General features: G+C 39.8%; 2 protein-coding genes across 15 annotated transcripts in view; both read left to right on the forward strand.

Moving 5' to 3' along the window:
• LOC133644428 (centrosomal protein of 135 kDa-like) overlaps positions 1-14,908 on the forward strand; it is a 48,826-nt gene extending 33,918 nt beyond the window's left edge. For 2 of the 14 annotated variants that reach the window (XM_062038896.1, XM_062038893.1), the window contains 12 exons: positions 476-553; positions 2,329-2,486; positions 2,568-2,683; positions 2,761-2,915; positions 4,427-4,468; positions 4,549-4,710; positions 4,798-4,908; positions 4,988-5,173; positions 8,274-8,483; positions 8,558-8,760; positions 13,680-13,784; positions 13,881-14,908. In XM_062038896.1, the coding sequence (XP_061894880.1) occupies positions 476-553; positions 2,329-2,486; positions 2,568-2,683; positions 2,761-2,915; positions 4,427-4,468; positions 4,549-4,710; positions 4,798-4,908; positions 4,988-5,173; positions 8,274-8,483; positions 8,558-8,760; positions 13,680-13,784; positions 13,881-14,001 (1,647 nt within the window). In that variant the 3' untranslated portion in view covers positions 14,002-14,908. Of the gene's footprint in view, positions 1-475; positions 554-2,328; positions 2,487-2,567; positions 2,684-2,760; positions 2,916-3,323; positions 4,469-4,544; positions 4,711-4,797; positions 4,909-4,987; positions 5,174-8,273; positions 8,484-8,557; positions 8,761-13,679; positions 13,785-13,880 lie in introns of those variants that run through there. The other 12 variants (XM_062038892.1, XM_062038895.1, XM_062038894.1 and 9 more) reach the window with 12 other exon arrangements.
• Positions 14,909-18,367: 3,459 nt separating this feature from the next.
• Positions 18,368-20,739, forward strand: LOC133644269 (centrosomal protein of 135 kDa-like). The gene is made up of 4 exons (XM_062038635.1): positions 18,368-18,571; positions 18,667-18,809; positions 18,894-18,949; positions 19,027-20,739. Exons 1-4 carry the CDS (start codon positions 18,418-18,420, stop codon positions 19,151-19,153), a joined length of 480 nt encoding a protein of 159 aa, XP_061894619.1. The 5' UTR covers positions 18,368-18,417; the 3' UTR covers positions 19,154-20,739.
• Positions 20,740-24,715: the final 3,976 nt, after the last annotated feature.

Below are 24,715 nucleotides of genomic sequence, written 5' to 3' on the forward strand. Positions count from 1 at the left end.
CAGAATACTGTGGAATTTTGTCGAAGAAAACAGAGCTCTGTGTATTGTGTCCAATATGGTCCAAACACTTCCGTGGATCTCTCGACGTCACGCGCATACGTCATCCTCCAAAGGCATTTTGAACCGGAAGTTCCCCTGGAAATTTAAAATTGCACTTTATAAGTTAACCCGGCCGTATTGGCATGTGTTGCAATGTTAAGATTTCATCATTGATATATAAACTATCAGACTGCGTGGTCGATAGAAGTGGGTTTCAGTAGGCCTTTAAACCAACAAAGCTAATCGTGGCCTAAGACTTTTTGCACAGTACTACAGATAAAATGTATTGGCATATTTAGTCTCCACTGCATTTTCTTATCCGTAACATTGATTGTGAAATTGTAACCTTTTGTCCATGTGAGGCCCATCATAAACATAAGATAGAATCTGCTTTAAAAAACTACGGTTTGTCAAATGGTCAAATGGTTTTTTTTAGATTGGTGTGCCTTCTGCTCTCCCGGGCGTACGTGGAATGGAACACAAGATAATTGACCTGCAGAAAGTCATCAAGAGAGTAAGAATGACCGCAGTTTCGTGTGATGTTTGTCAACAATGCCACTTTTCCTAATATGTAACATTGATTTCACTTTCTATGTGTAAATATGTGTTTGTGCTCCCTTCTCGTACAGTCAGATAAACTCCATATGTCCTCTTGAGAACCTGCGTCCCCTGCTGTGGATATTTGTGTTTGGCAAAATAAGGCCAAGTTTTTCCAAAAGGTGTAACTCTGGCAAAAGACAGAGACCAAAATCAATTGTCCACTGCAGATGATGTTGGCTCTTAGAAAAGTATAATGCAAATCAACTATGGAAAACATTGAAAGCTTCAGCTTGGCTTTCTGGGAGGATTACTTGTGTATTTTAACACCTAATGGGTAGCAGCTCCATTGCTTGGGCTGTGCTTTACTGTAGGGTCAGACTAGGGCTGGGCGATATATCGATACACTCGATATATCGCGGGTTTGTCTCTGTGCGATATAGAAAATGATTATATCGTGATATTTGAGTATACGTTCTCACGCAGTTGCTTTTAGCTGCGGGCATTACACTACAAGCGTTTCTCAGTCTTTCTTGTCTCTCCTTCTCACAAGAGACGTAAAACAAGCGCACCTTCTTACATATGTCACATACGTATACGCCCGCGCGGAGCAGAGAGGTAGCGGCATGGGTAACGTTAGCTGTGGTGCGAGTGGTAATACGAGAGAAAGAAGGTTGGGGATCTGGTAACAAATGAAGGAAGAATTATTCCCAAGAAAAACAGAATTAGGCGGTGGTTGGGCTTCAATATGTTGAACAGACAACCGTAATATGTCAGGTGTGGGGCAAAAGCGTTGCTACAAAAAGTAGCATTACTGCTAATATGTAGCATCATTTGGAAAGTCACCCGCTAGAGAATGAAGAGTGCTTACTCCGCATGTCAACATCTCCGTTTGGTGCCACACCAACACAAGGCAGAGGCAACCATTTCCAGATCAACACCGTATGAAAAAAATAGTCAACAACAGAAGGAGGAACCTACCACATAGCGAAGGACATTCACTATTTGATTTACTATTATACAGCTCATTTTTATTTGACTGTTATTGAAATATCTTGTGACATCATGCACAAAAGTGCACTTTATTTGTTTTAAACTATTGTAGTGGCGTTCTGTACAAAAAGTGCAGTTTCATTTAGTGTTGTTTTGATATGTCATCTTAGTGACATTATGCACAAAAGTGCACTCGTAGCTTGTTTTAAAATGTCTCTGACAATCTTGCACTTTCTGTTTTGGAAATGACATGAATGTTTGTGCCACTGCTTAATAACTGTTTAATAAATACAGTTTTGGTCAATTGACTTAGTTGTGATTTCCCTCTCTGCATGAAAGTTTAAAAGTAGCATATATTAATGCAATATGAACAAGAATGTTTTAATGTAGACACATAGAATCATCATACTGCTGTGATTATATGCATCAAGTGTTCATTCAAGGCTAAGGCAAAATATCGAGATATTTTTCGTGTATCGTGACATGGCCTAAAAATATCGAGATATTAAAAAAAGGCCATATCGCCCAGCCCTAGGTCAGACTCAGATGCCATCTTCACCCCAGAGTTGGCTCACGTTGTTCACAACAGGAAAGGGTGTTTGTCTGCTGATGTGTGTGTGTGTGTGTATGTGTGTGTGTGTGTCTCCGGTCCCCTCCCTCAGAGTCCACTGTCCAAAGTTCTTACGTGAGTTGATCAATGTGATCCTACGTGGACTTCTTGTTTATCCATTGCCTTGCGTTGTGTGTTTGGGCGAAAAGCTGGAGCAGGAAAACCAGCAGCTGTGTTCTCACCTTTCCGCACTAAAAGACCGCAAGGAGAATGTGGGGCGGCAGATGGATGTTCAGCGTGCTCCGCTCGGTCTGGATGCAGAGGCGTCTGCAGCGCGGCGGTGGACAACGGAAGCATCCGGTCTTTGGTATTGATAGGAGGCACACAAATCAAATTAAGTTTTAAGATGGGATCCATGTTTCTTTTGTGTTTGTCATCTTGTCTAAAGGCTACAGCAGGGGCAGATTCAGTCCTCACTTTTGGACCTCCAGGAAATGCTATCTATAAAGACGGACGAGTTGCGTGCCGCTCATGGACAAATGGAAACACTAGAGGACATAATCGGTAAAGACTAGACTTTCTCAAGCCAGTTGATTTGTTATATTTGTGCTTGATTTTTGCTGTGTGTCTATTTATGCCAGAGGCACAGAGTCAGAAGGTTTACCTGTACAAGCAGGAAGCAGAAGTTATTCACATCTCTTTCTCTGCACTCTGCATGAAGAGAGACGCTCTGCAGGAGGAGGTGGCGCAGAAGACCAAGAGGCTGGTTATTCTCCAAGAGGAGCTGGCCATGAAGGTTGTCCACATTGATGTGCTATACCATGCCTGGGCAATTATTTTGACTGGGGCGCCAAATTTAGAGAAAGAAATGTGTCTGAGGGCCGGTATATCTATTTTTAGGAACACTAATACAAACCCTCACAATAATGTCTGATTGAATGCTAAAAACGTTTTGACAGACCGCCTTAAAAAACGGAATGGAATTTAACATTTTTCTATGACCAATAAAACACTGAATATTGACAACATATGAACGTCACACCCCCTCTCGATCGACATATTTTACAATCAAGCAAAATACGAGAAACAGCAAAATATGAACGCAAAGGGTAAAAATACAATATACAATCTGATATATAACTAAGCTTTAGAACTTTGTTGTGAAAATCTCCTTCTCTGTCTGTCCCTGACACCCACATTTTAGGTGGACACTCTGTGGAAACGCTCCCCTGGTGCCTCGTCTGAGCTGCTGTGACTTAGATTACTATAGTAACTAATTAATTACCATAGTAACTAGTAGGGCTGTGAATCTTTGGGTGTCCCACGATTCGATTCAATACCATTCTCGATTCAAAAACGATTTTTTCCCGATTCAAAAGGATTCTCTATTCATTCAATACATAGGATTTCTGCAGGATCTACCCCAGTCTGCTGACATGCAAGCAGAGTAGTATATTTTTGTAAAAAGCTTTTATAATTGTAAAGGACAATGTTTTATCAACTGATTGCTATAATGTAAATTTGTTTTAACTATTAAATTAACCAAAAATATGACTTATTTTATCTTTGTGAAAATATTGAACACAGTGTGTTGTCAAGCTTATGAGATGCGATGCAAGTGTAAGCCACTGTGACACTATTGTTCTTTTTTATAAATGTCTAATGATAAATGTCAATGAGGGATTTTTAATCACTGCTATGTTGAAATTGTAACTAATATTGATACTGTTGTTGATAATATTCATTTTTGTTTCACTACTTTTGGTTTGTTCTGTGTCGTGTTTGTGTCTCCACTTAATTGCTCTCGCTTTATTGCAGTTCTGAGTGTTGCTGGGTCGGGTTTGTTTTTGGAATTGGATTGCATTGTTATGGTATTGATGTGTATTGTTTTGTTAGATTGATTTATTAAAAAAAAAAATTATTTAAAAAAAAAAAAAAATCGATTTAAAAAAAAAAGAGAATCGATTCTGAATCGCACAACGTGAGAATCGCGATTCAAATTCTAATCGATTTTTTCCCACACCCCTAGTAACTAGTATATCATGCAAAAGCGCAGATTCCAACCATTGAAATACTTTGTATAGTTCAAGACTTACGGTCATTTGAAAACATCACTGCACATCATAATAGCAGCTACACTTTCCATCTTAAAGATCAAAAAAAATTATTTGGGAATGTCCGGCGGGCCAGATTGAAATACTTAACGGGGCCGCATGTGGCCCCCGGGCCTTAATTTGCCCAGGTCTGTGCTATACTGTAGTTTTTTATGCCATCTGAGCGCTTTGACGCACAAATCATTTTTGTCAGGAAAAGATCCTCAATTCCACAATAATGACCAAGACCTCTGCAGTGAGTATCTTTTCAAGACAGAAGCAGCCCAATGAAGCCTGATTAGGTTGTCTCCGTAAACCTGATGTTTTGTCAGTCAGCTGCAGGGGGAACTAAAGAGCCGTGAAAGGGAGCTCACCACTCGTAGGATGTTGGCGGACTACCAGGAGGCGTTGGCACAACTCAGAAGTGATAACGAGCTGATACTTCGAGACAACAGGAGGCTGGAAGATGACGTGACCACAATGACTATGGAGAAGCAAGTAAATAATGTTTGCAATGCTGCAAGGATGTACTTTCCACATTCAACACAGACACACGCCTGTTGTGTTTTAAACTCACCTGTTTAGGCTGCACTCGTGGACATGGAAGAGGCTTTACATGAAAGGAACGAGCTGAAACACAGAGTCAATTCCTACTTGATTACAGTGTCCAAGATTGAGAACCTCTTGAAGTCAAAGGCAAGAGAAGACCGCTACATACAAGAGCTACGGTGGAATATCTTTTTTTGCTTTAGAAAAATATACTCTTGAATTTCAGGAGCAGGAGAATTTCGAGCTGCTGCAGCAGCTTCACATGGCCAACTCTGACATGCAAGAAAGGGGGCAGAGGCTGATGCAGGGCGACGTCGTCATCAACTCTATCCGACGGGAGCTCCTCTCTTCCGAAACGGACCGAAGGCACCTCCACGAAGCCGTCAGCCACAAGGAGCGAGAGATCCAGCAGGTGAGGGTTATGTAGTCAATCAATCAATCAATGTTTATTTATCTAGCCCTAAATCACAAGTGTCTCAAAGGGCTGCACAAGCCACAACGACATCCGCGGTACAGAGCCCACATAAGGGCAAGGTAAAACTCAACCCCAATGGGACGTCGATGTGAATGACTATGAGAAACCTTGGAGAGGACCGCATATGTGGGTGACCCCCCCCCCCCCCCCCACCTATAGGGGAGACCGGATGCAATGGACGTTGAGTGGGTCTGACATAATATTGTGAAAGTCCAGTCCATAGTAGATCTAACATAATAGTGAGAGTCCAGTCCAAAGTGGGGCCAGCAGGAGACCATCTCGAGCGGAGACGGGTCAGCAGCGCAGAGATGTCCCCAACCGATGCACAGGCGAGCAGTCCACCCCGGGTCCCGACTATGGACAGCCAGAACTTCATCCATGGCTATCAGACCTATGCCCCCCCCTCCACAAGGGAGAGGGGGGCAGAGGAGAAAAGAAAAGAAACGGCAGATCAACTGGTCTAAAAAGGGGGTCTATTTAAAGGCTAGAGTATACAAATGAGTTTTAAGATGGGACTTAAATGCTTCTACTGAGGTAGCATCTCTAACTGTTACCGGGAGGGCATTCCATAGTACTGGAGCCCCAATAGAAAACGCTCTATAGCCAACAGACTTTTTTTGGGCTCTTGGAATCACTAATAAGCCGGAGTTATTTGAACGCAGATTATTTGCCGGGACATATGGTACAATACAATCGGCAAGACAGGATAGAGCTAGACCGTGTAGTATTTTATACGTAAGTGGTAAAACCTTAAAGTCACATCTTAAGTGCACAGGAAGCCAGTGCAGGTGAGCCAGTATAGGCGTAATATGATCAAACTTTCTTGTTTTTGTCAAAAGTCTAGCAGCCGCATTTTGTACCAACTGTAATCTTTTCGTACAGGTAGTTACGTTCCTACAATTCAACATTTCTAAAAAACAAAACAAACCAAAAAAGAAAAGATTAGGAAGAAGCAGAGCTTAGTTACTGTCTATTACGGATATTTCCTTCACATCACAACTTTGTAACATGTTGACATTCAATACTTTTCACATTAATCACTTATTACATTGCAGATTTTTGCTCTTTTCTCTGACATTTTGCGGGCTAACTAAAAACACAATGACAATTATTTCTGTTTTGTTTGATCATCCGTTTTACTGCCGTGTCACAGACACCGTTTGGAAACAATTAAGGTATGTAAATAAACATGTACAGAATATTTTTGTGTAAATAACTCATTTCACAACATATATATCTGCGGCTTATAGTCCGGTGCGGCTTATATATATAAAAAAAAATTCTTATAAAATTTAGTGGGTGGGGCTTATATATTGGTGCGCTCTGTCGTCTGGAAAATATACAGTACTGAGAAAAAGCTGAAATTTTAATACCAATTATAATACAATATGTCGCTTATAACTTACAGCTAGCATTAAGGTTTGGTATGAAACGTCTGTTTGTAGCGTTTTAAAAACAAATGTCTAAATATCCCGCGCATAATTAGATTTACAAATTTTGTACACAATTTTTAAAAAAATTCTTATTACATTGCGTATTTTTGCACTTTTTTCTGACATTTTGCGGGCTAACAAAAAACACAATGACTTCTGTTTTGTTTGATCAGCCGTTTTACTGCCGTGTTCCTGACACCGTTTGGAAACAATTAATGTAAATAAACATGTACAGAATATTTCTGTGTAAATAACTCATTTCACAACCTATATATCTGCGGCTTATAGTCCGGTGCGGCTTATATATATATAAAAAATGATTTCTTATAAAATTTAGTGGGTGGGCTTATAGATGCGCTCTGTCGGTTGGAAAATATACAATACTGAGAAAAAGCTGAAATTTTGAAACCAATGATAATACAATTTGTCGCTTATAACTTACAGCTAGCATTAAGGTTTGGTATGTAACGTCTGTTTGTAGCGTTTTAAAAACAAATATCTGAATATCCCGCGCATAATTAGATGTACAAATTTTGTACACAATTTAAACTTTTTTTTTCTTATTACATTGCGTATTTTTGCACTTTTTTCTGACATTTTGCGGGCTAACAAAAAACACAATGACTTCTGTTTTGTTTGATCAGCCGTTTTACTGCCGTGTTCCAGACACCGTTTGGAAACAATTAAGGTATGTAAATAAACATGTACAGAATATTTCTGTGTAAATAACTAATTTCACAACCTATATACAGTATCTGTGGCTTATAGTCCGGTGCGGCTTATATATAGAAGAAGAAGAAAACATTTCTTATAAAATTTAGTGGGTGGGGCTTATAGGTGCGCTCTGTCGTCTGGAAAATATACAGTACTGAGAAAAAGCTGAAATTTTGATACCAATGATAATACAATTTGTCGCTTATAACTTACAGCTAGCATTAAGGTTTAGTATGTAACGTCTGTTTGTAACGTTTTAAAAACAAATATCTAAATATCCCGCGCATAATTAGATGTACAAATTTTGTACACAATTTAAACTTTTTTTTTCTTATTACATTGCGTATTTTTGCACTTTTCTGACATTTTGCGGGCTAACAAAAATTGATGTTTGATCAGCCGTTTTACTGCCGTGTCACAGACACCGTTTGGAAACAATTAAGGTATGTAAATAAACATGTACAGAATATTTCTGTGTAAATAACTAATTTCACAACCTATATATCTGCGGCTTACAGTCTGATGCTCAGGGGTTCTTAACCTTTTTGATCTTGTGGCCCCTCATTTCAACTACAGAGGGGCCCACTCAAATATTAACACTGAGTTATTCATTTTACTCTTGATTTTAATTTGTATTCAATAATAATATGTTATTTACAACCTTGTCAAATGATATGAAGCCATAATCAGTATTTTATTTCCTTGTAGCCGAGATGATAACGTCATCAATATTCATCCAGTTCTTTGACAAGTATTTTGGTTTCCTTCTATTTTTGCAGTTGGGGCACCAAGTCCCTCAAATTGTCCCCTGCTTTCTTAAGTTGCATGCTTTATTGGGGTGTCATCATTGCGTTTGTTTAGATGCTCATTGATGTCCACATTCGATGTAGTATATGCAGGACATAAAGGCTTACGAGATGCAGTTGTCCACGTTAGTCCGAGGAACGTCCCTACTTGAGGAGGAGCTACGAACAGTTCAGGAGGAGAAAGCTGTCCTTCTCACCGATCTGGCCTCTGTCAGGGAGCTGTGTGTCAAACTCGACGCAGACAATGAAGTTGCAACCCGCCAGCTTTTATACAAGAGCATGGAGCTGGAGAGGGTGAGGCTTGCTTTCATTCTCTCCTGTTCTTGTCGGAAAATGCTCTCATGTCTGCCCTTTCACGTGTCCTCTAGGCAACAACGAGACAGGACGACGCTTGGACAGAAGTGGCGCTGTTGAAAGAACATCTGGCGAGCGAAAAGTCGACCATCCATAACCTCGAGAGGGCGCTGGCCACCAGTCGGCAAGAGATGTTCCAAGCCCACCAGGCGGCCAGGGAAAAAGAATCCGAGCTGAAGGTCCTACGCGAGAGGCTCATGCAGGCTGAAAACAAGATGTAAGACGTTCTTTGCAACCTTGGAACATGTCAAGGAAGCTGATTTAAGAAAAGGTTGCATACATAGTATCTCTAAACAATTCTTAATACATTTGGAACTGAAGGAAAAGTGCTTTTAGGCCTTCTTCACACTACAGGTCAATTCAGATTTGTTTGCCCTTATGCAACTTATATCAGATATTTTCATGTCAGTGTGAACAGTGCAATTCCGATTTTTTTCAAATCCGACCCAGGTCACTTTTGTATGTGGATATAAATCGTATTTATACGCGATGCGTCCGCGCTCAGTTCACATTCATCCGACCAGAACAAAGAAATAGGTGTCATACAGTACAGAAACGTTCCTCTAAGGTGCGCGCCTGCGCAATTGCGCACTGCTCCAGCGTCCTCTGCGCACAGCAAATACATGTCGCGAACCAAATCAAATCCCATCTGAATTCTAAACAAAATAAACACATCATTTATTCTGTCTAATTTTGCAATGCAACTCTGAGTGACAGTGACAACAAGCGGCCCTAACGGTGTTTGTCAACACCGTTCAATTATTGTAACGTCTATCGAGATGCTTCGGGGACAGGAATTATATCGATCACTTTATTGAGCAAAACTGTTTATATTCGGCCATAACCACACCAAAACATGAGTAAAAAACTTCTATCTCGAAAACTAGTCATTTTCTGCCGTACAAACCAGGCCAAAACCAACTTGTCATCTGTCACAAACACGCATAGCACTAAACCACTAGTGCGTTTACGGCCACACAAAAAGTCGGACAACTCAAACACCACACAAAGTTACACTGACTCCTCAGTCATATGTGTGCTTATTCTACTGTCATTTATTATTAATGTTAATTTATTGATATTAATCATGGAATGCTGTTACTAGAGAAAGTTACAAGTTACTTACATTTCATTGTGCAACATGAGGATGTTTAAGGGGAACTAAATGTGATCTCTGAAGGGGTACAAATGATTTCCAAAGCAGGACCCCCACCCAGACATATTGTACAATACTAATCCATAGCTTATGAAAAAAAGATTTCTTTTATTTTCATTACAAGTGGGCCAAATCACTAATATTACAAAATCTCTTGAAAATGACTCCTCTCATTTGAGTGTTATAATAAAAGATTGGTTTGAGGCAAGTGTGCTGCTGGTATTGCCACGTGTGATGTTGCTCACATGTGCTCCACTGAATGCTCAGGGAGTTTTTGTGTTTGCTCACACACATGAACAATTGGAGGGAACATTGCAGTACAGTCCAAACGTTTGGACACACTTTCTCATTTTAATGCGTTTTCTTTATTTTCATGACTACCTTGTAGATTGTCACTGAAGGCATCAAAACTATGACACCTGTGAAGTGAAAACCATTTCAGGTGACTACCTCTTCAAGCCATACTTGCCAACCCTCCCGAATCTCCCGGGACAACCATTCTCCCGAATTTCTCCCGATTTTTAGCCGGACCTGAGTTAGGACAGCCTGTTGTCTTTCCTCCATATAAACAGCGTGCCGGCCCAGTCACATCTACGGCTTTTGGAGCTCGGTGCGCAACTGCACACACAACAAGAAGGAGACTATTATATATGTCTCCGTTATCCATAGGTTTATCTATAACCCATAAAGTAGGCAGGCACGGAGCTATTTCTCAGCGTGTGTTTATTCCAGCCGGCACGTTAATACACTGACACACAACATCCGGATTCCCATCATGCATTGCTTCAAAACTACGGCAAGTAGTAGAGAGGAGTGTTATGTGTGTGTATATGTGTAAATAAATGAACACTGAAATTCAAGTATTTCTTTTATATATATATATATATATATATATATATATATATATATATATATATATATATATATATATATATATATATATATATATATATATATATATATATATATATATATATATATATATATATATATATTTGTTTTTCCTCGTTTTTTAAAATAGTTATTTTATCTTAAAGAGGGCAAAATTGTATTTAGTGCCCGATAGAATATCTCACTTTGAATCTGCAAATCAATAGTTGGATGTCTGCAGGGGTTTCTCTCGACAGAACAAGATGTATATGTACGTGTATATATATATATATAAAATAAATACTTGAATTTCAGTGAATTCTAGCTATAAATATACTCCTTCCCCCTTAACCCCGCCCCCCGGTCCACCCCGCCCACTCCGGACCCCCCCATCTCCCGAATTCGGAGGTCTCGAGTATGCTTCAAGCTCATCGAGAGAATGCCAAGAGTGTGCAAAGCAGAAATCAGAGCAAAGGGTGGCTATTTTGAAGAAACTATACTATAACATATTTTCAGTTATTTCACCTTATTTTGTTAAGTACATAACTCCACGTGTGGAGTTGTGATGCCTTCAGTGACAATCTACAATGTAAATAGTCATGAAAATACAGAAATTAATGAGAAGGTGTGTCCAAACTTTTGGCCTGTACTGTATAATTGTCAAAATAGACAGTTAGAAAATAATTGATAACAGAGCAAAAAACAGGTGAAAATAATGTTTTAGTAACGCACGTGAAAGTTCCACCACTCCTGTCCTCGACTGCTAGCCCACAGACGCTCTTCAAGCAGACATCGAAGCAAAATATCCCGTAAAACTGCGAGAGTCCTCTTCCTTCGTAATCTTCTACGCTCAATAATTTGGTTCAGAAAATGTTGACTTTGATTGCACAAAATCCTAGAAATTGCGACAAATACGTCTCTACTGAGACTGACTAGAGTAGAAGCCATGTTTACTTCCGTAAAACACTACGGTATATAACATTAAGGAGTGGGACAGGGGGAGACAAACTAACATTGCAGTCAAATTTGAACTGCAACATCATACTAGCAAGGCCTATTGGCTGAAGAAAGACAAAATAAAACTTAAAACTTGCACTTGGATCAAATAATGTCACAGTTGTCAATTAGTATACATTTACATAACATAAGTTATTTATTTACTAAATTAAACCTGTTACATTATCTGATCAGAAGGCCTTCAAAAGGGTCAATATAAAAAATATATGTATTTTATATTTTTGTTCATAACTGAAAATTTAGAAATTTGAGCAAAAAAAGTTTAAAAATATATATTTTATGAATCCAGTTTTTTTACGCCCTTCAAAAACTTGCACTTTTTTTTGGAATTTCGCCTATTGTTCACAATCATTATGAAAGAGATGACGATTTCTTTTAATGCATTCTAAATATTAAATTAATTCAATCAAAAGCCGTTCAATTCTGTCTATTGAGCCCCTGAAAAATGTTTTTGTGATCTAGAACAGGCCTGGGCAATTATTTTGACTCGGGGGGCCTAATTTACAGAAAAAAAATGTGTCTGGGGGCCGGTATATCTATTTTTAGGAACACTAATACAAAACCTCACATAAATGTCTGATTGAATGCTAAAAACGTTATGACAAACCGCCTAAAAAAACGGGATGGAATTTTTGTTTTTTTTACTGAATGAGACACCCAGAATGTACATGAAAATAAAGAATGTGGGATTTACAATATTAACTATGAACGATAAAACACTGAATATTGACAACATATGAACGTCACACCCCCTCTCCATCGGCATATTTTACAATCAAGCGAAACGAAACAAAAATGCAACAAACGGCGAAATATGAACGCAAGGGGTAAAAAATAAACCCACCTACAATCTGATACATCACTAAGCTTTAGAACCAAAAATCACCAAAAATGATTCCCGGGCGCGGCTACGCTGCTGCCCACTGCTCCCCTCACCTCCCAGGGGGTGATCAAGGGGATGGGTCAAATGCAGAGGACAAATTTCCCCACACCGAGTGTGTGTGTGACTATCATTGGTACTTTAACTTTAACTTTAACTTTGTCGTAAAAATTTCCTTCCGCGTCTGTCCATGACACCCGCATTTCAGGCTGGCCGCTCTGGAACCACTCTGTGGAAACGCTCCCCACCCACATTGCTTGGTGCCTCGTCTGAGCTGCTGTGACTTAGATAACCATAGTAACTAATTAGATTACCGTAGTAACTAATTAGATTACCATAGTAATTAGTATATCATGCAAAAGCGCAGATTCCAACCATTAAAATACTTTGTATAGTTGAAGACTTTCGGTAATTAGAAAACATCACTGCACATCATAATGGCAGCTACACTTTCCATCTTAAAGATCTAAAAAAAATTTGGGGGGGAATGTCCGGCGGGCCAGATTGAAAAGCTTAATGGGCCGCATGTGGAGAATATACTTACAGGGAGCAGGGAAGCGAGGAAACAACAGACCACTCGATGATGTAAACATAGGGACACACGGAAGTGATCACGTCGCCACTATAAATTGTTTGTCTGCGTTACAGCTTATAATAACAATATCACTAATACTTGGTTAATATTCAAGTCACGAAATGTAAATGTGGTATTGTTGGCGCTTTTTGGATGGTTATCGGATTTTATGGCCAGAATAGTGGAGCTTCCATTAGCTCCGCTGTAAGTGGACTTTTATTTACGTTTATTTAATATTCAGAACGCATTAAAAAAAAAAAATTCCATCCGTCATGTCTTTCATAATGATTGTGAATGATAGGCAAAATTTTAAAAAAGGTTCAGTTCCCCTTTAAGAGCTTTTATGTTTTGTTGGGCTTTGAAGTGTTCAAATAGAATGTCCCCAGAGGGTTAAGACAGTAGACTTTGCAAAGTGTAATAAATAAAAAATGCCCATATTATCACGATAATGTGCTTTAGGTCATTTGTAGCTCCATTGATTGCAGATCTTTTTCTTTTCAGAAATTCCTAAGTTGGAATAGAACATTTACAGTAAAAACTGGACAAAAACGTGACTAAAATAAAAGTTGGGATTGAAGCAAAGTGAAAGTATGCATGTTAGTAGACATTTAAATTTGTTCTTTCACTTTGTTGTCACAGTGGCGAGTACGTGCGGGAGATTTCCAATCTTCGCAGCAAAGTTGCTCAGCTGCAAACAAAGATCGAGGCTCTGAACTCTCAAATTAGCGGTGAACGACACAGGCGGTAAGCCATGTTTTTTTTGTTTTGTTTACGCTACAGCCAAGTTTGTTATAGTGTAACATATACATGTTATGATATCTTTGTCTTTCTTGATGACAGTGAGGAGATGCCCTTGCAACAGTTGCCATTCAGGCCCCCGAGAACCTCATCGCCAGTGGACCCCTTGACCACTCCGCATCTGACGTTCCCTGACACCTCCTCCATTAAGAAATCCGATTGACGTCGACACACAGACTATCCTGCATTATCTACCATCAATATCGCTGCTGTAGCTCCTAAGATGGATCATTCAGTTATATGGTTAACTGCTTATTTACTCATAATGGGGCAGATTTTATTGCTACCTCCTGTAACGGGAGGACTTTTACAATCACAAACGTAAAATACGTTTTAGTAATAAGATACCGTTTTTCAAGCTTCCAGGAAGCCAACATTTAACAAAACAAGAAATTAGCTATGGTTGTACAATAGCTTAAGTTAACAATACTACATGTGTTCGGATCTAATCGGTACGCAGCGACAGTAATCCCTTGTTTATTGCTGTCACTTGGTTCTGGACATGACCGGAAAAAATACTTTCTGCCAAGAAGGAATCAATATTTTCATAGCTAGAACATTAAAGCATTTTGTGGCATTCTAAATACTGTTTTCAATATTGAGAGAGCCCTCTATAACCATGAAATAAGACCCTTTTGTTGGGCGAGCACCTCCTAGAGCAGGGGTGTCAACCTCGTTTTCATTGAGGGCCACGTTGCAGTTTTGGCTGCCCTTCGAGGGCCCCGGCCGCTTGTAACATAAATAAAAGCAACAAAATTACAGCTCATTTTATGACCTATTTTGTGTTTTATTTTGCACGATTGCACCACTCAGGGGTGTCACTAGCTTTTAAGGACAGGGGGGGCTTAGCCCCCAGGAGATGCACAGGATGCGAGCAAACGTAGCGCACGAGCACAAAACTTCACAAACGGCTAACAAAGACTTAGAAATTATTCATTGTTATTATTATTATTTCAGTGGGTTTATTTTCAATCTGTGTTCAGTACAACAACAAACATGGGTTTGCACAGTGACAATTTGTTTACAGCATCAACAAGAAACAATTACTTGCATGATCCTTCAAGATATACTGAAACACAATGAAAGTTATGGCATTAGCCTCTACGTTATTCATTCACAACATAGAGGCTAATGCCACCACTTTCGCTCACAATTCAATAATTGTTTGTTCCCAAATATTTTGAAGTTGCACAGATTACATTTTGGGCACATATGTGACTAAAATGGTTGTAAATTCAAGCCCTGGAAATATTACTTAATTACTTGAATTAAAGTAATATCTGGATCGGGATAATTTGGCTTTTATATAATATATGTACCGTATATGTATATATATATATATATATATATATATATATATATATATATATATATATATATATATATATATATATATATATATATATTATGGCAAGCCGTTAAGGAAATTAAATATATATGGAAGGTTGCAGAGAAAATGCGGACTGGATTTTGAGTGATGTGGGCATTTTCTATATGAACAAGTGGAATGGATTGGATACCGACGCACTAAAGGGGCTCTCTACCTTACGCTATGAAGTGAGGGGAAACTCATATTCGGGCCCCTTTATAATGAATATGTCGGCATGTTTTTTTAAAAAATAAAAATTTTAAAAAATATTTATTTTTTTTAACACCAAATTATTTAGGGGGGCTAAAAAGGCCTACTGAAATGACATTTTTTAATTTAAACGGGGATAGCAGATGTATTCTATGTGTCATACTTGATCATTTCGCGATATTGCCATATTTTTGCTGAAAGGATTTAGTAGAGAACAACGACGATAAAGATCGCAACTTTTGGTATCTGACAAAAAAAAGCCTTGCCCCTACCGGAAGTAGCGTGACGTAGTCAGTTGAACATTTCCGCAAAGTTCCCTATTGTTTACAGTGATGGCGGCCAGAAGTGAGAGCGATTCGGACCGAGAAAGTGACGATTTCCCCATTAATTTGAGCGAGGATGAAAGATTCGTGGATGAGGAACGTTAGAGTGAAGGACTAGAATGCAGTTCAAGACATATCTTTTTTCGCTCTGACCGTAACTTAGGTACAAGCTGGCTCATTGAATTCCACACTCTCTCCTTTTTCTATTGTGGATCACGGATTTGTATTTTAAACCACCTCGGATACTATATCCTCTTGAAAATGAGAGTCGAGAACGCGAAATGGACATTCACAGTGACTTATCTCCACGACAATACATCGGCGAAACACTTTAGCTACGAGCTAACGTGATAGCATCGTGCTTAACTGCATATAGAAACAAAAGAAATAAACCCCTGACTGGAAGGATAGATAGAAAATCAACAATACTATTAAACCGTGGACATGTAACTACACGGTTAATGCTTTCCAGGCTGGCGAAGGTTAACAATGCTGCTGCTAACGACGCCATTGAAGCTAACTTAGCAACCAGACCTCACAGAACTATGCTAAAAACATTAGCTCTCCACCTATGCCAGCCAGCCCTCATCTGCTCAACACCCGAGCTCACCTGCGTTCCAGCGATCGACGGTGCGACGAAGGACTTCACCCGATCACAGATGCGGTTGGCGGCCCGGAGACGGAGGAAGTTAAGGTGAGTTCGGCGGCTAGCGCGTCTGCTCTCCTTCTCTCAGTGCTCCTGGTTGTGTTGCTGTAGTCCGCCGCTAATACACCGAACCCACCTACAACTTTCTTATTTGCAGTCTTCATTGTTCATTAAACATATTGCAAAATATTCACCAACACAGATGTCCAGAATACTGTGGAATTATAAAATGAAAACAGAGCTATTTCGTATTGTATTCAATGGGGTACCAATACTTCCATTTCACTGGCTACGTCACGCGCATACATCATCATACCGAGACGTTTTCAAGCGGAAGTGTGGCGGGAAATTTAAAATTGCACTTTATAAGTTAACCCGGCCGTATTGGCATGTGTTGCAATGTTAAGATTTCATCATTGATATATAAACTATCAGACTGCGTGGTTGGTAGTAGTGGCTTTCAGTAGGCCTTTAAGAGTATTTTAGGGGGGCTTGAGCCCCCCTAAAATAGGCCTAACGACGCAAGCCTTGGAAAAGATAAGTCTGTAAGTAAACTGTTTAACTTGTTTATGTAACTCAATACTAAGATGGAAAGTGGCTAAATTTGATAGTAAGATGTGTATTGAAAAACGATTTTTGTGCACTATTTTAATGGATCTTTTGAGGACTTAAAATGGCTGCCAGTCGTATATTTCCACCATCGAAATAGTTTCAACACTCAGCAGTATTTGTTTGACGATAATGCTGTATATTTGTGTAAAGCTAATGTTTACATATTGTGTATTACATTTCAGTATGTTAATTGAATCATATAGCGTATACATTGTCATTGTGTGTATTTGTTTTACAAAAAATAAATGTCCAGTGCAAGACAAAGTAAAGATACAAAAAAGACAAAGCAAGATCAACAACAATAAGGAGCGTAAACGGATTCATCTGCTTTGGAACTTTATTAGAACGTCCTGGATTGTTTGTTAGCTGTCTGCCAAGCTGTATAACCTCAACACATATAGTGAGAGCAGAACAATTGGTACTAATTTACCCAAAGTGCTCAGCGCGAGTCTGCCATTTTAGTCTTTTTTTTTCCCTTTCTCATTTTATTCATTTATTTCAGGCAATGGAATAAAAAAAAATACAAAGTTGACAACACATAATAATATAAATTAATATAGTGCAAAAGGTAATGCATGATTGTCCAGTTTTGCCTGAAAGGGAGTGGGAAGAAGATAATGTATTTAATCCCACCCCCAGTTCTCCATTCAGTGATTATTCCATTGAGTTTCACTGTTACTTTGTTTAAGGATTATATTGTATCATAGTGGCATTACCACAGGTAACAATAATTATTACACTGTAACAGTAATTTGTACCAACAATGCAGGAAGAATGAATATACCAACAATGGTAATAGACAAAACACCAACAATGGTAATAGACAAAATACCAACAATGGTAATAGACAATATAGCAATAATGGTAAGGAAATGTGGCACTAAGTTATTTACTTTGACTAAAATAGTTGATAGATTGGTATTTCTTTGACAGATTGTTTTACAGACCATCGTCATGCTGTTTTGTGGGCGGTCTTCTGTACAGTACGTACATCCACTTTAACAGCGTCTTGTTCCCCGCCATCCATGTTGTATTTTTTAGTGCTTCCATAGCGAGTGACGGATTAAGTTTGAATTATGCGCTACTTTGTATTAGAAATGGCGACAGCGGAGGATGCATGTACGAGCAAATCTGTCCCACGACTTTGGTCAATTTCAACCATATATGGATACAGTTGGGAGAAATGTCACAATAGAGCAAATTCCAAACTGCTCCTTTGGAGAAAGTATGACAGAAGGCAAGATTGTTTTATGAATATCTTTGCAATGCCTCCACGGTTTGATTTCAGATTTTTCAGATTTATGCAAATCCTAAGTGCACAAAAACAAGTACCTATACGTAAGAAAAGTTGGTTTAGCAAAAAACTCAGTAAAACCAAAGGCAGTTGTTTTAATGCAGATGATTAAATAGGTTGGTAATATGTGCATTCCTTCTGCTAAACTTTGGTGTGTCCATAGGCTACAACTGGAGCAGACGCAACAATTACTTTCCGACCTCCAACAAACGCTGTCTGTCAAGACTAAGGAGCTGCGGGCTGCTCATGTTGAAATGGAAACACTTGAAGAAACAATCGGTGAATATTTTTGCTGTTACACCATTACGTTACCATAACGACTTGAAACCTCGTTTTGTCTTGACTTTTTTTTTTTTTCCTGCTTTGTCCACCAGGGGTGCTGAATCATCAGGTGTCCCAAGTACAAGCAGGAAGCAGAGCTCCTTCAGCACTGGATAAGGAGAAAGATGCTCTGCTGGATAAGGTGGATCAGAAGACAGAGAAGCTGGTTGTTCTTCAGGAGGAGCTTGCAATAAAGGTAGCTTAGATTTTATTTCATTTCCTTCCTCACTTCGTTGTCAAACTACTGTCAGTATAAACCAAGATCATGTTGTCGTGGTAGGAAAAAACCCTTGAAGATGTGAGGCACACAGTCACCGTAATGGACAAATCATTGGCGTGAGTAGAACCCAAAAGGCATCATTGCTCATAAAAGTTCTTGTGACTTGTGTATTCTGATGCCTTTTATGATCCAGTCAGCTGCAGGGAGCGCTAAGCAGTCCAGTGGCGACCTGCTTTACACCACTGCATCCCACGCTTGGCATTGGACGTGGTGATGTATGGCTTAGATGCAGCTGCCGGCCATTGAAACCCATTCCATGAAGCTCACTGCGTACTGTACGTGGGCTAATTGGAAGGTCACATGAAGTTTGGAGCTCTGTAGCAACTGACTGTGCAGAAAGTCTTTGCACTATGCGCTTCAGCATCCGCTGACCCCTCTCTGTCAGTTTACATGGCCTACCACTTGGTGGCTGAGTTGCTGTTGTTCCCAAACACTTCCATTTTCTTATAATAAAGCCGACAGTTGACTTTGGAATATTTAGGAGCGAGGAAATTTCACGACTGGATTTGTTGCACAGGTTCTATGACAGTTCCACGCTGGAAATCACTAAGCTCATGAGAGCGGCCCATTCTTTCACAAATGTTTGTAGAAACAAGTGCTTGGTTTTATACACCTATGGCCGGGCCAAGTGATTAGGACCCCTGATTCTCATCATCTGGATGGGTGGCCAAATACTTTTGGCAATATAGTGTAGCTAGCTAGCACAAATATACATAAATTAATAGAACCAATCAAGGTCTATTTATTTACACACCTTGTCAAAATCACCCAAGGTGTCCCATTAGTTTGGGCTGCAAATTGTTTTGGTCTTGAAAGTTTTAACATTGTATGATTCATAACCAACCCCATTTAAATGTAAATAACCATAATAGTTAGACAACAAAAATACAGCACAAACGAAGGGGACACTTTTAGGGAGATTTTGACATAGTTCAGGGGCTGATTATAAATAACACAATAACATAACTAATGGACAATATTTGTCAGCACAGACAAATGGGACAAGGTTGGTGAGATTTTGACAAGGTTTAGGGGCTGGTTATGAATAACCCGATAACATGAAAACCTTAGTAGCTAGACAAAATAAATAATTTGCAGCTCAAACGAAAGGGACTAATTTAGGGACAAGGTGCGTGTGTGTTTCTGAATAATAAAACGTTAAAAACTGCTAAAAAAAAATTGCAGCACAAAAGATTAAGAATGGAATAGAATAGAATATCTCTTTATTGTCATTGTACGCAAAACTAATTTAGTGCAAATTCATAATAACACATAAAAACATAAGAACATAAATAAATAGATAAAAATACATAAAATACCAAGCACACAGCTCACATGCACAGTCATTATTGTCTTGTGTTCAGTGACACTATTGCTCTCGGGTAAAAGTGTTCTTTAATCGGTTTGTCCGGTATTTTATTGTCCTGTATCTCCTGCCCGAGGGCAGCAGTTCAAAAAGTTTATGTCCAGGTTGAGATGGGTCCCTTATTATGTTTTGGGCCTTTTTGAGGCACCTAGCACTGTACAGTTCATCTAGGGAGGGGAGAGAGCAGCCAGTGATCTTAATGGCAGTTTTTATGACCCTCTGAAGTGCATTTCTCTCTGCCACCGTGCAGCTGGCATACCATACAGTACACACATGCAGTATGTCAGCACACTCTCTATTGAGCAGCGATAGAAGGACACAAGCAGTTTTTGTGACAGGTGGTTCTTTTTGAGGAGTCTCAGAAAGTAAAGTCTCTGCTGTGCCTTTTTGATGGTCACTCAGGTGTTCATACTCCACGACAGGTCTTCCTCTATCTCAGGGGTCGGCAACCCAAAATGTTGAAAGAGCCATATTGGACCAAAAATACAAAAACAAATCTGTCTGGAGCCGGAAAAAAATTAAAAGCCATATTACATGTGTCATGGGATATACATTTAATTAAGAGGACTTAAAGGAAACTAAATGAGCTCAAATATAGCTACAAATGAGGCATAATGATGCAATATGTACATATCGCTAGCCTAAATAGCATGTTAGCATCGATTAGCTTGCAGTCATGCAGTGACCAAATATGTCTGGTTAGCACTCCACACAAGTCAATAACGTCAACAAAACTCACCTTTGTGCGTTCACGCACAACGTTAAAAGTGTGGTGGACAAAATGAGACAGAAAAAGAAGTGGCATAAAACACGTCCTAGAAAGTCGGAGAAAGTTATACATGTAAACAAACTATACGGTGAGTTCAAGGACCGCCAAAGTTAGTAGGACAAAACGGCGCTCGCCAAATACTCGAATCAGTGAAGCACGTTTAATATAAACAGTGTGATTTATAACAATTAGGGAGGTTTGTGTCATGTTTGTCCTCATACAGAAACCATACTAAACAAAAAAATTGATTTTTTTCCCCCTCATCTTTTTCCATTCTTCATACATTTTTGAAAAATCTCCAGAGAGCCACTAGGGCGGCGCTAAAGAGTCACATGCGGCTCTAGAGCCGCGGGTTGCCGACCCCCGCTCTATCTGGATCACCAGGAACCTGAAGTTAGAGACCATTTCCACATAGTCCCCATTGATGTACAGTGGTTGGATGTTTATTGTTTTTTTCTTCCGGAAATCCATGATCAGCTCCTTCGTCTTGGTGGTGTTAAGGACCAGGTTGTTTTCCCTGCACCACCCAGTCAGCCGTTCCACTTCATTTCTGTAGGCAGACTCATCCCTCCCAGAAATGCATCCCACTACTGTGGTGTCGTCTGCAAATTTAATAGTGGTATTGCTGGCATGAGCAGGGGTGTAGTCATGAGTGTAGAGGGTGTAGAGTAGGGGGCTTAGCACGCAGCCTTGGGGGGAGCTGATGCTGATGGATGCTGAGAGGTGGGAGCCTACTCTCACCTTCTGAGAGTGATTTGTCAGGAAGCCCAGGATCCAGTGGCAGATGGAGGAAGACAGTCCCAGCCCCGTCAGTTTGCGCACCAGTCTTTGGGGTAGGATGGTGTTGAACACAGAGCTAAAATCAACAGAGCAGTGTGGAGGGCTGTTGCGATAGCATCCTCTGTAGATCTGTTTGCCCTGTACGCAAACTGGTGAGAGTCCAATGCAGGTGGCAGATTTGAGGCGATGTGCCCCCGAACCGGAGTTTCAAAGCACTTCATAATGATTGGTGTAAGTGCCACTGGACGGTAATCATTCAAGCTGTTTACTGCAGTTTTTTTTGGCAGTGGGACAATAACAGAGTCCTTTAGACAGGGTTGGACGATGTACTGGGACAAGGACTGGTTGAAAATCCTGGTGAAGACAACAGCCAGCTGGTCGGCACAGGTCTTTAGTACACGTCCAAGTACGCCATCCGATCCAGTAGCTTTCCTTGGGTTAATAATAATCCCACGCTAATTAAAATGCAAAGTAAAGCCTATTTAATAGAAATATTATTTGTTACAACATTTTTCCACCCCTTTAGGTATAGTTGTAAGCCTAGTTGTTAAAGTGCACATCATTAATGTTAATTAAGCAATATCACATGAGAGGGAATGCTGTTTTTTTATTTGAACACTGCTGTGATTCGGTTAAAGATAATCATAACATAACATTCTCATATAATATGTTAATTTGCTTTCTTTAAGTAAAAAAAAAGGTCAAAGACAAAGCTATTCAGTTTCTTGTGAGTATATACCAGGGGTCGGCAACCTTTACCACTCAAAGAGCCATTTTGGCAGGTTTCACAAATTAAAGAAAATAATGGGAGCCACAAAAAAAAAATTTAAATTTAAAATGAAAAACACCGCATACAAAGCTTAAATGCTTTGTGCTATGTTAACCAGGTGTCTCAGACACACGCACTGGCACGCACTATAATGTGGAAATTTGATGTTAGTGCGGCCCGCGAGTTTTGAATGAATGGCGCTGGATAGCGTCATACTTGCCAACCCTCTCATTTTTCCCGGGAGACTACCGGATATCAGGGCGTGATGACACTGCTTTTGGCGCCCTCTTCAGTCTGCCCAAACAGTGCACCTGCTCGACCACATGTACAATGCAGTTTCGGGTTGCTCACGTAAGTGACAGCAAGGCGTACTAGCTCAGCAGCCACACAGCTTACACTGATGGTACCAATACCCAGAATCCCATGCAACCCTAACTCTTCCGCGCAACCAACGCACGGAGAGGGGGGGGGGGTTGATGTGTGGGGGGATTTGGTGGTAGCGGGGGTGTATAATGTAGACCGGAAGAGTTAGGGCTGCATGGGATTCTGGGTATTGGGTGTGTTGTGTTTATGTTGTGTTACGGTGGGATGTTCTCCAGAAATGTGTTTTTCATTCTTTTTTGGTGTGGGTTCACAGTGTGGCGCATATTTGTAACGTAACAATGTTAAAGTTGTTTGATACGGCTACCGTCAGTGTAAGCTGTGTGGCTGATGAGTAAGTATGCTTTGCTGTCTCCTATGTGTGCAAGTAAAGGCTACATACAACATGTGGCCGGACTGGCACATTGTTTGTAAATGCTATAGAGGACAATTATTGCAGTGCAATTAGGGCACTTCCTTTATATAGTAATTAGAGTGTAAATATGATTATATTTCCCCTGGGAGTTATCTATGAGAGGCACTGAGATCCACAAGTCTCCTGGGAAAATCGGGGGGGTCGGCAAGTATGTAGCTGAGCCGCATCGGAGTGGTCAAAGAGCCGCATGCGGCTCCGGAGCCGCGGGTTGCCGACCCCTGGTATATACACTTCACTGCCGATGTGGGGGGGGCGCCACCTAAAATCTTGCCTAGGGCGCCAGATTGGTTAGGGCCAGGCCTGGCCGCTCGCTCGCTCACCTGCACCAACACACGCACTCATGGCACTTAGCCAGTGCTGCGTTTATGGCCACACAAAAAGTCGGACAACCCCAACGCTACACAATGTGTAAATGCCAGGTTGTAACTGACTCCTCAATCAGATGTGTGCTTATTTTACTGCCATTTATTAAGAATGTTAATCTAAGGATATTATTCATGAAATATTGTCACTAGATTTCATAAATGCTAATAAAAAGATGTATTTTACAGACAGAAAGTTACAGGAACTAAATGTAATCTCTGAAAGGGGTAACATTTCTTTTAAAGGCAGGACCCGCAGCCAGACATACAATACTAGCACATAGGTCATGAAAAACATGTTTTTTTGTTATTGTCATTGTAAGAGGGCAAAATCACTTACATCAGAAAATTATTTTAATAAAACATTTAAATTGTTATGATGTCAGGTTTGGGACAGGCGTGACGCTGGTGTGGCCACAGTGTGCACGTCTGATGTCGCTCACATTTTTTAAAAAATTATATATATTACCTGTTAATTGTTGTTTACATTCAAGTCCACACATGTTATGCTTTGTGGCACTCTGCATTTGAAAAAATGCATCTCAGTGGTCACTTTTTGAACACCACAATGTATTGAATAAATACAAATACTGTTAACAAACACTTGACTTTAATATTTTTTCCTATTCAGCCACACAAACATCATCTTTAAACCACTCAAAATTGTACTATAATTAAGAGTATACCAGAGTCCTATGTACACCATAGTAATTTATTGATATGCCGCATAATGTCCTCCTTTTTGGTGTCATATGCCGCAAATTGTCCTCCTTTTTGGTGTAATGGAAATGGTCACCCTATACTGACTACGCTCCAGACAATCGTGTGCATCTTGTTCACATCACAACATCCGGTTTCAGCAGCGCTGTTTTTGGTGATCAAAGTCTTTTTTTTTTCGGCGGCCAAATTTTAGTTCATCACTTAAGTTGAGTTAAGTTAAAGTACCAATTATTGTCACACACACACTAGGTGTGGTGAAA

This window comes from Entelurus aequoreus, linkage group LG27, assembly GCF_033978785.1.
Source record: "Entelurus aequoreus isolate RoL-2023_Sb linkage group LG27, RoL_Eaeq_v1.1, whole genome shotgun sequence".
Taxonomy (NCBI): domain Eukaryota; kingdom Metazoa; phylum Chordata; class Actinopteri; order Syngnathiformes; family Syngnathidae; genus Entelurus; species Entelurus aequoreus.

What these genes read in the sequence shown, in the direction of transcription:
- LOC133644269 (XM_062038635.1), top strand. Translation starts at nt 18,418, where the DNA reads ATGTGCATTCCTTCTGCTAAACTTTGGTGTGTCCATAGGCTACAACTG. An exon ending in AACACTTGAAGAAACAATCG is followed by an intron (nt 18,572 to 18,666) that starts GTGAATATTTTT and finishes TTTGTCCACCAG; the next exon opens with GGGTGCTGAATCATCAGGTG. An exon ending in GTAATGGACAAATCATTGGC is followed by an intron (nt 18,950 to 19,026) that starts GTGAGTAGAACC and finishes TTTATGATCCAG; the next exon opens with TCAGCTGCAGGGAGCGCTAA.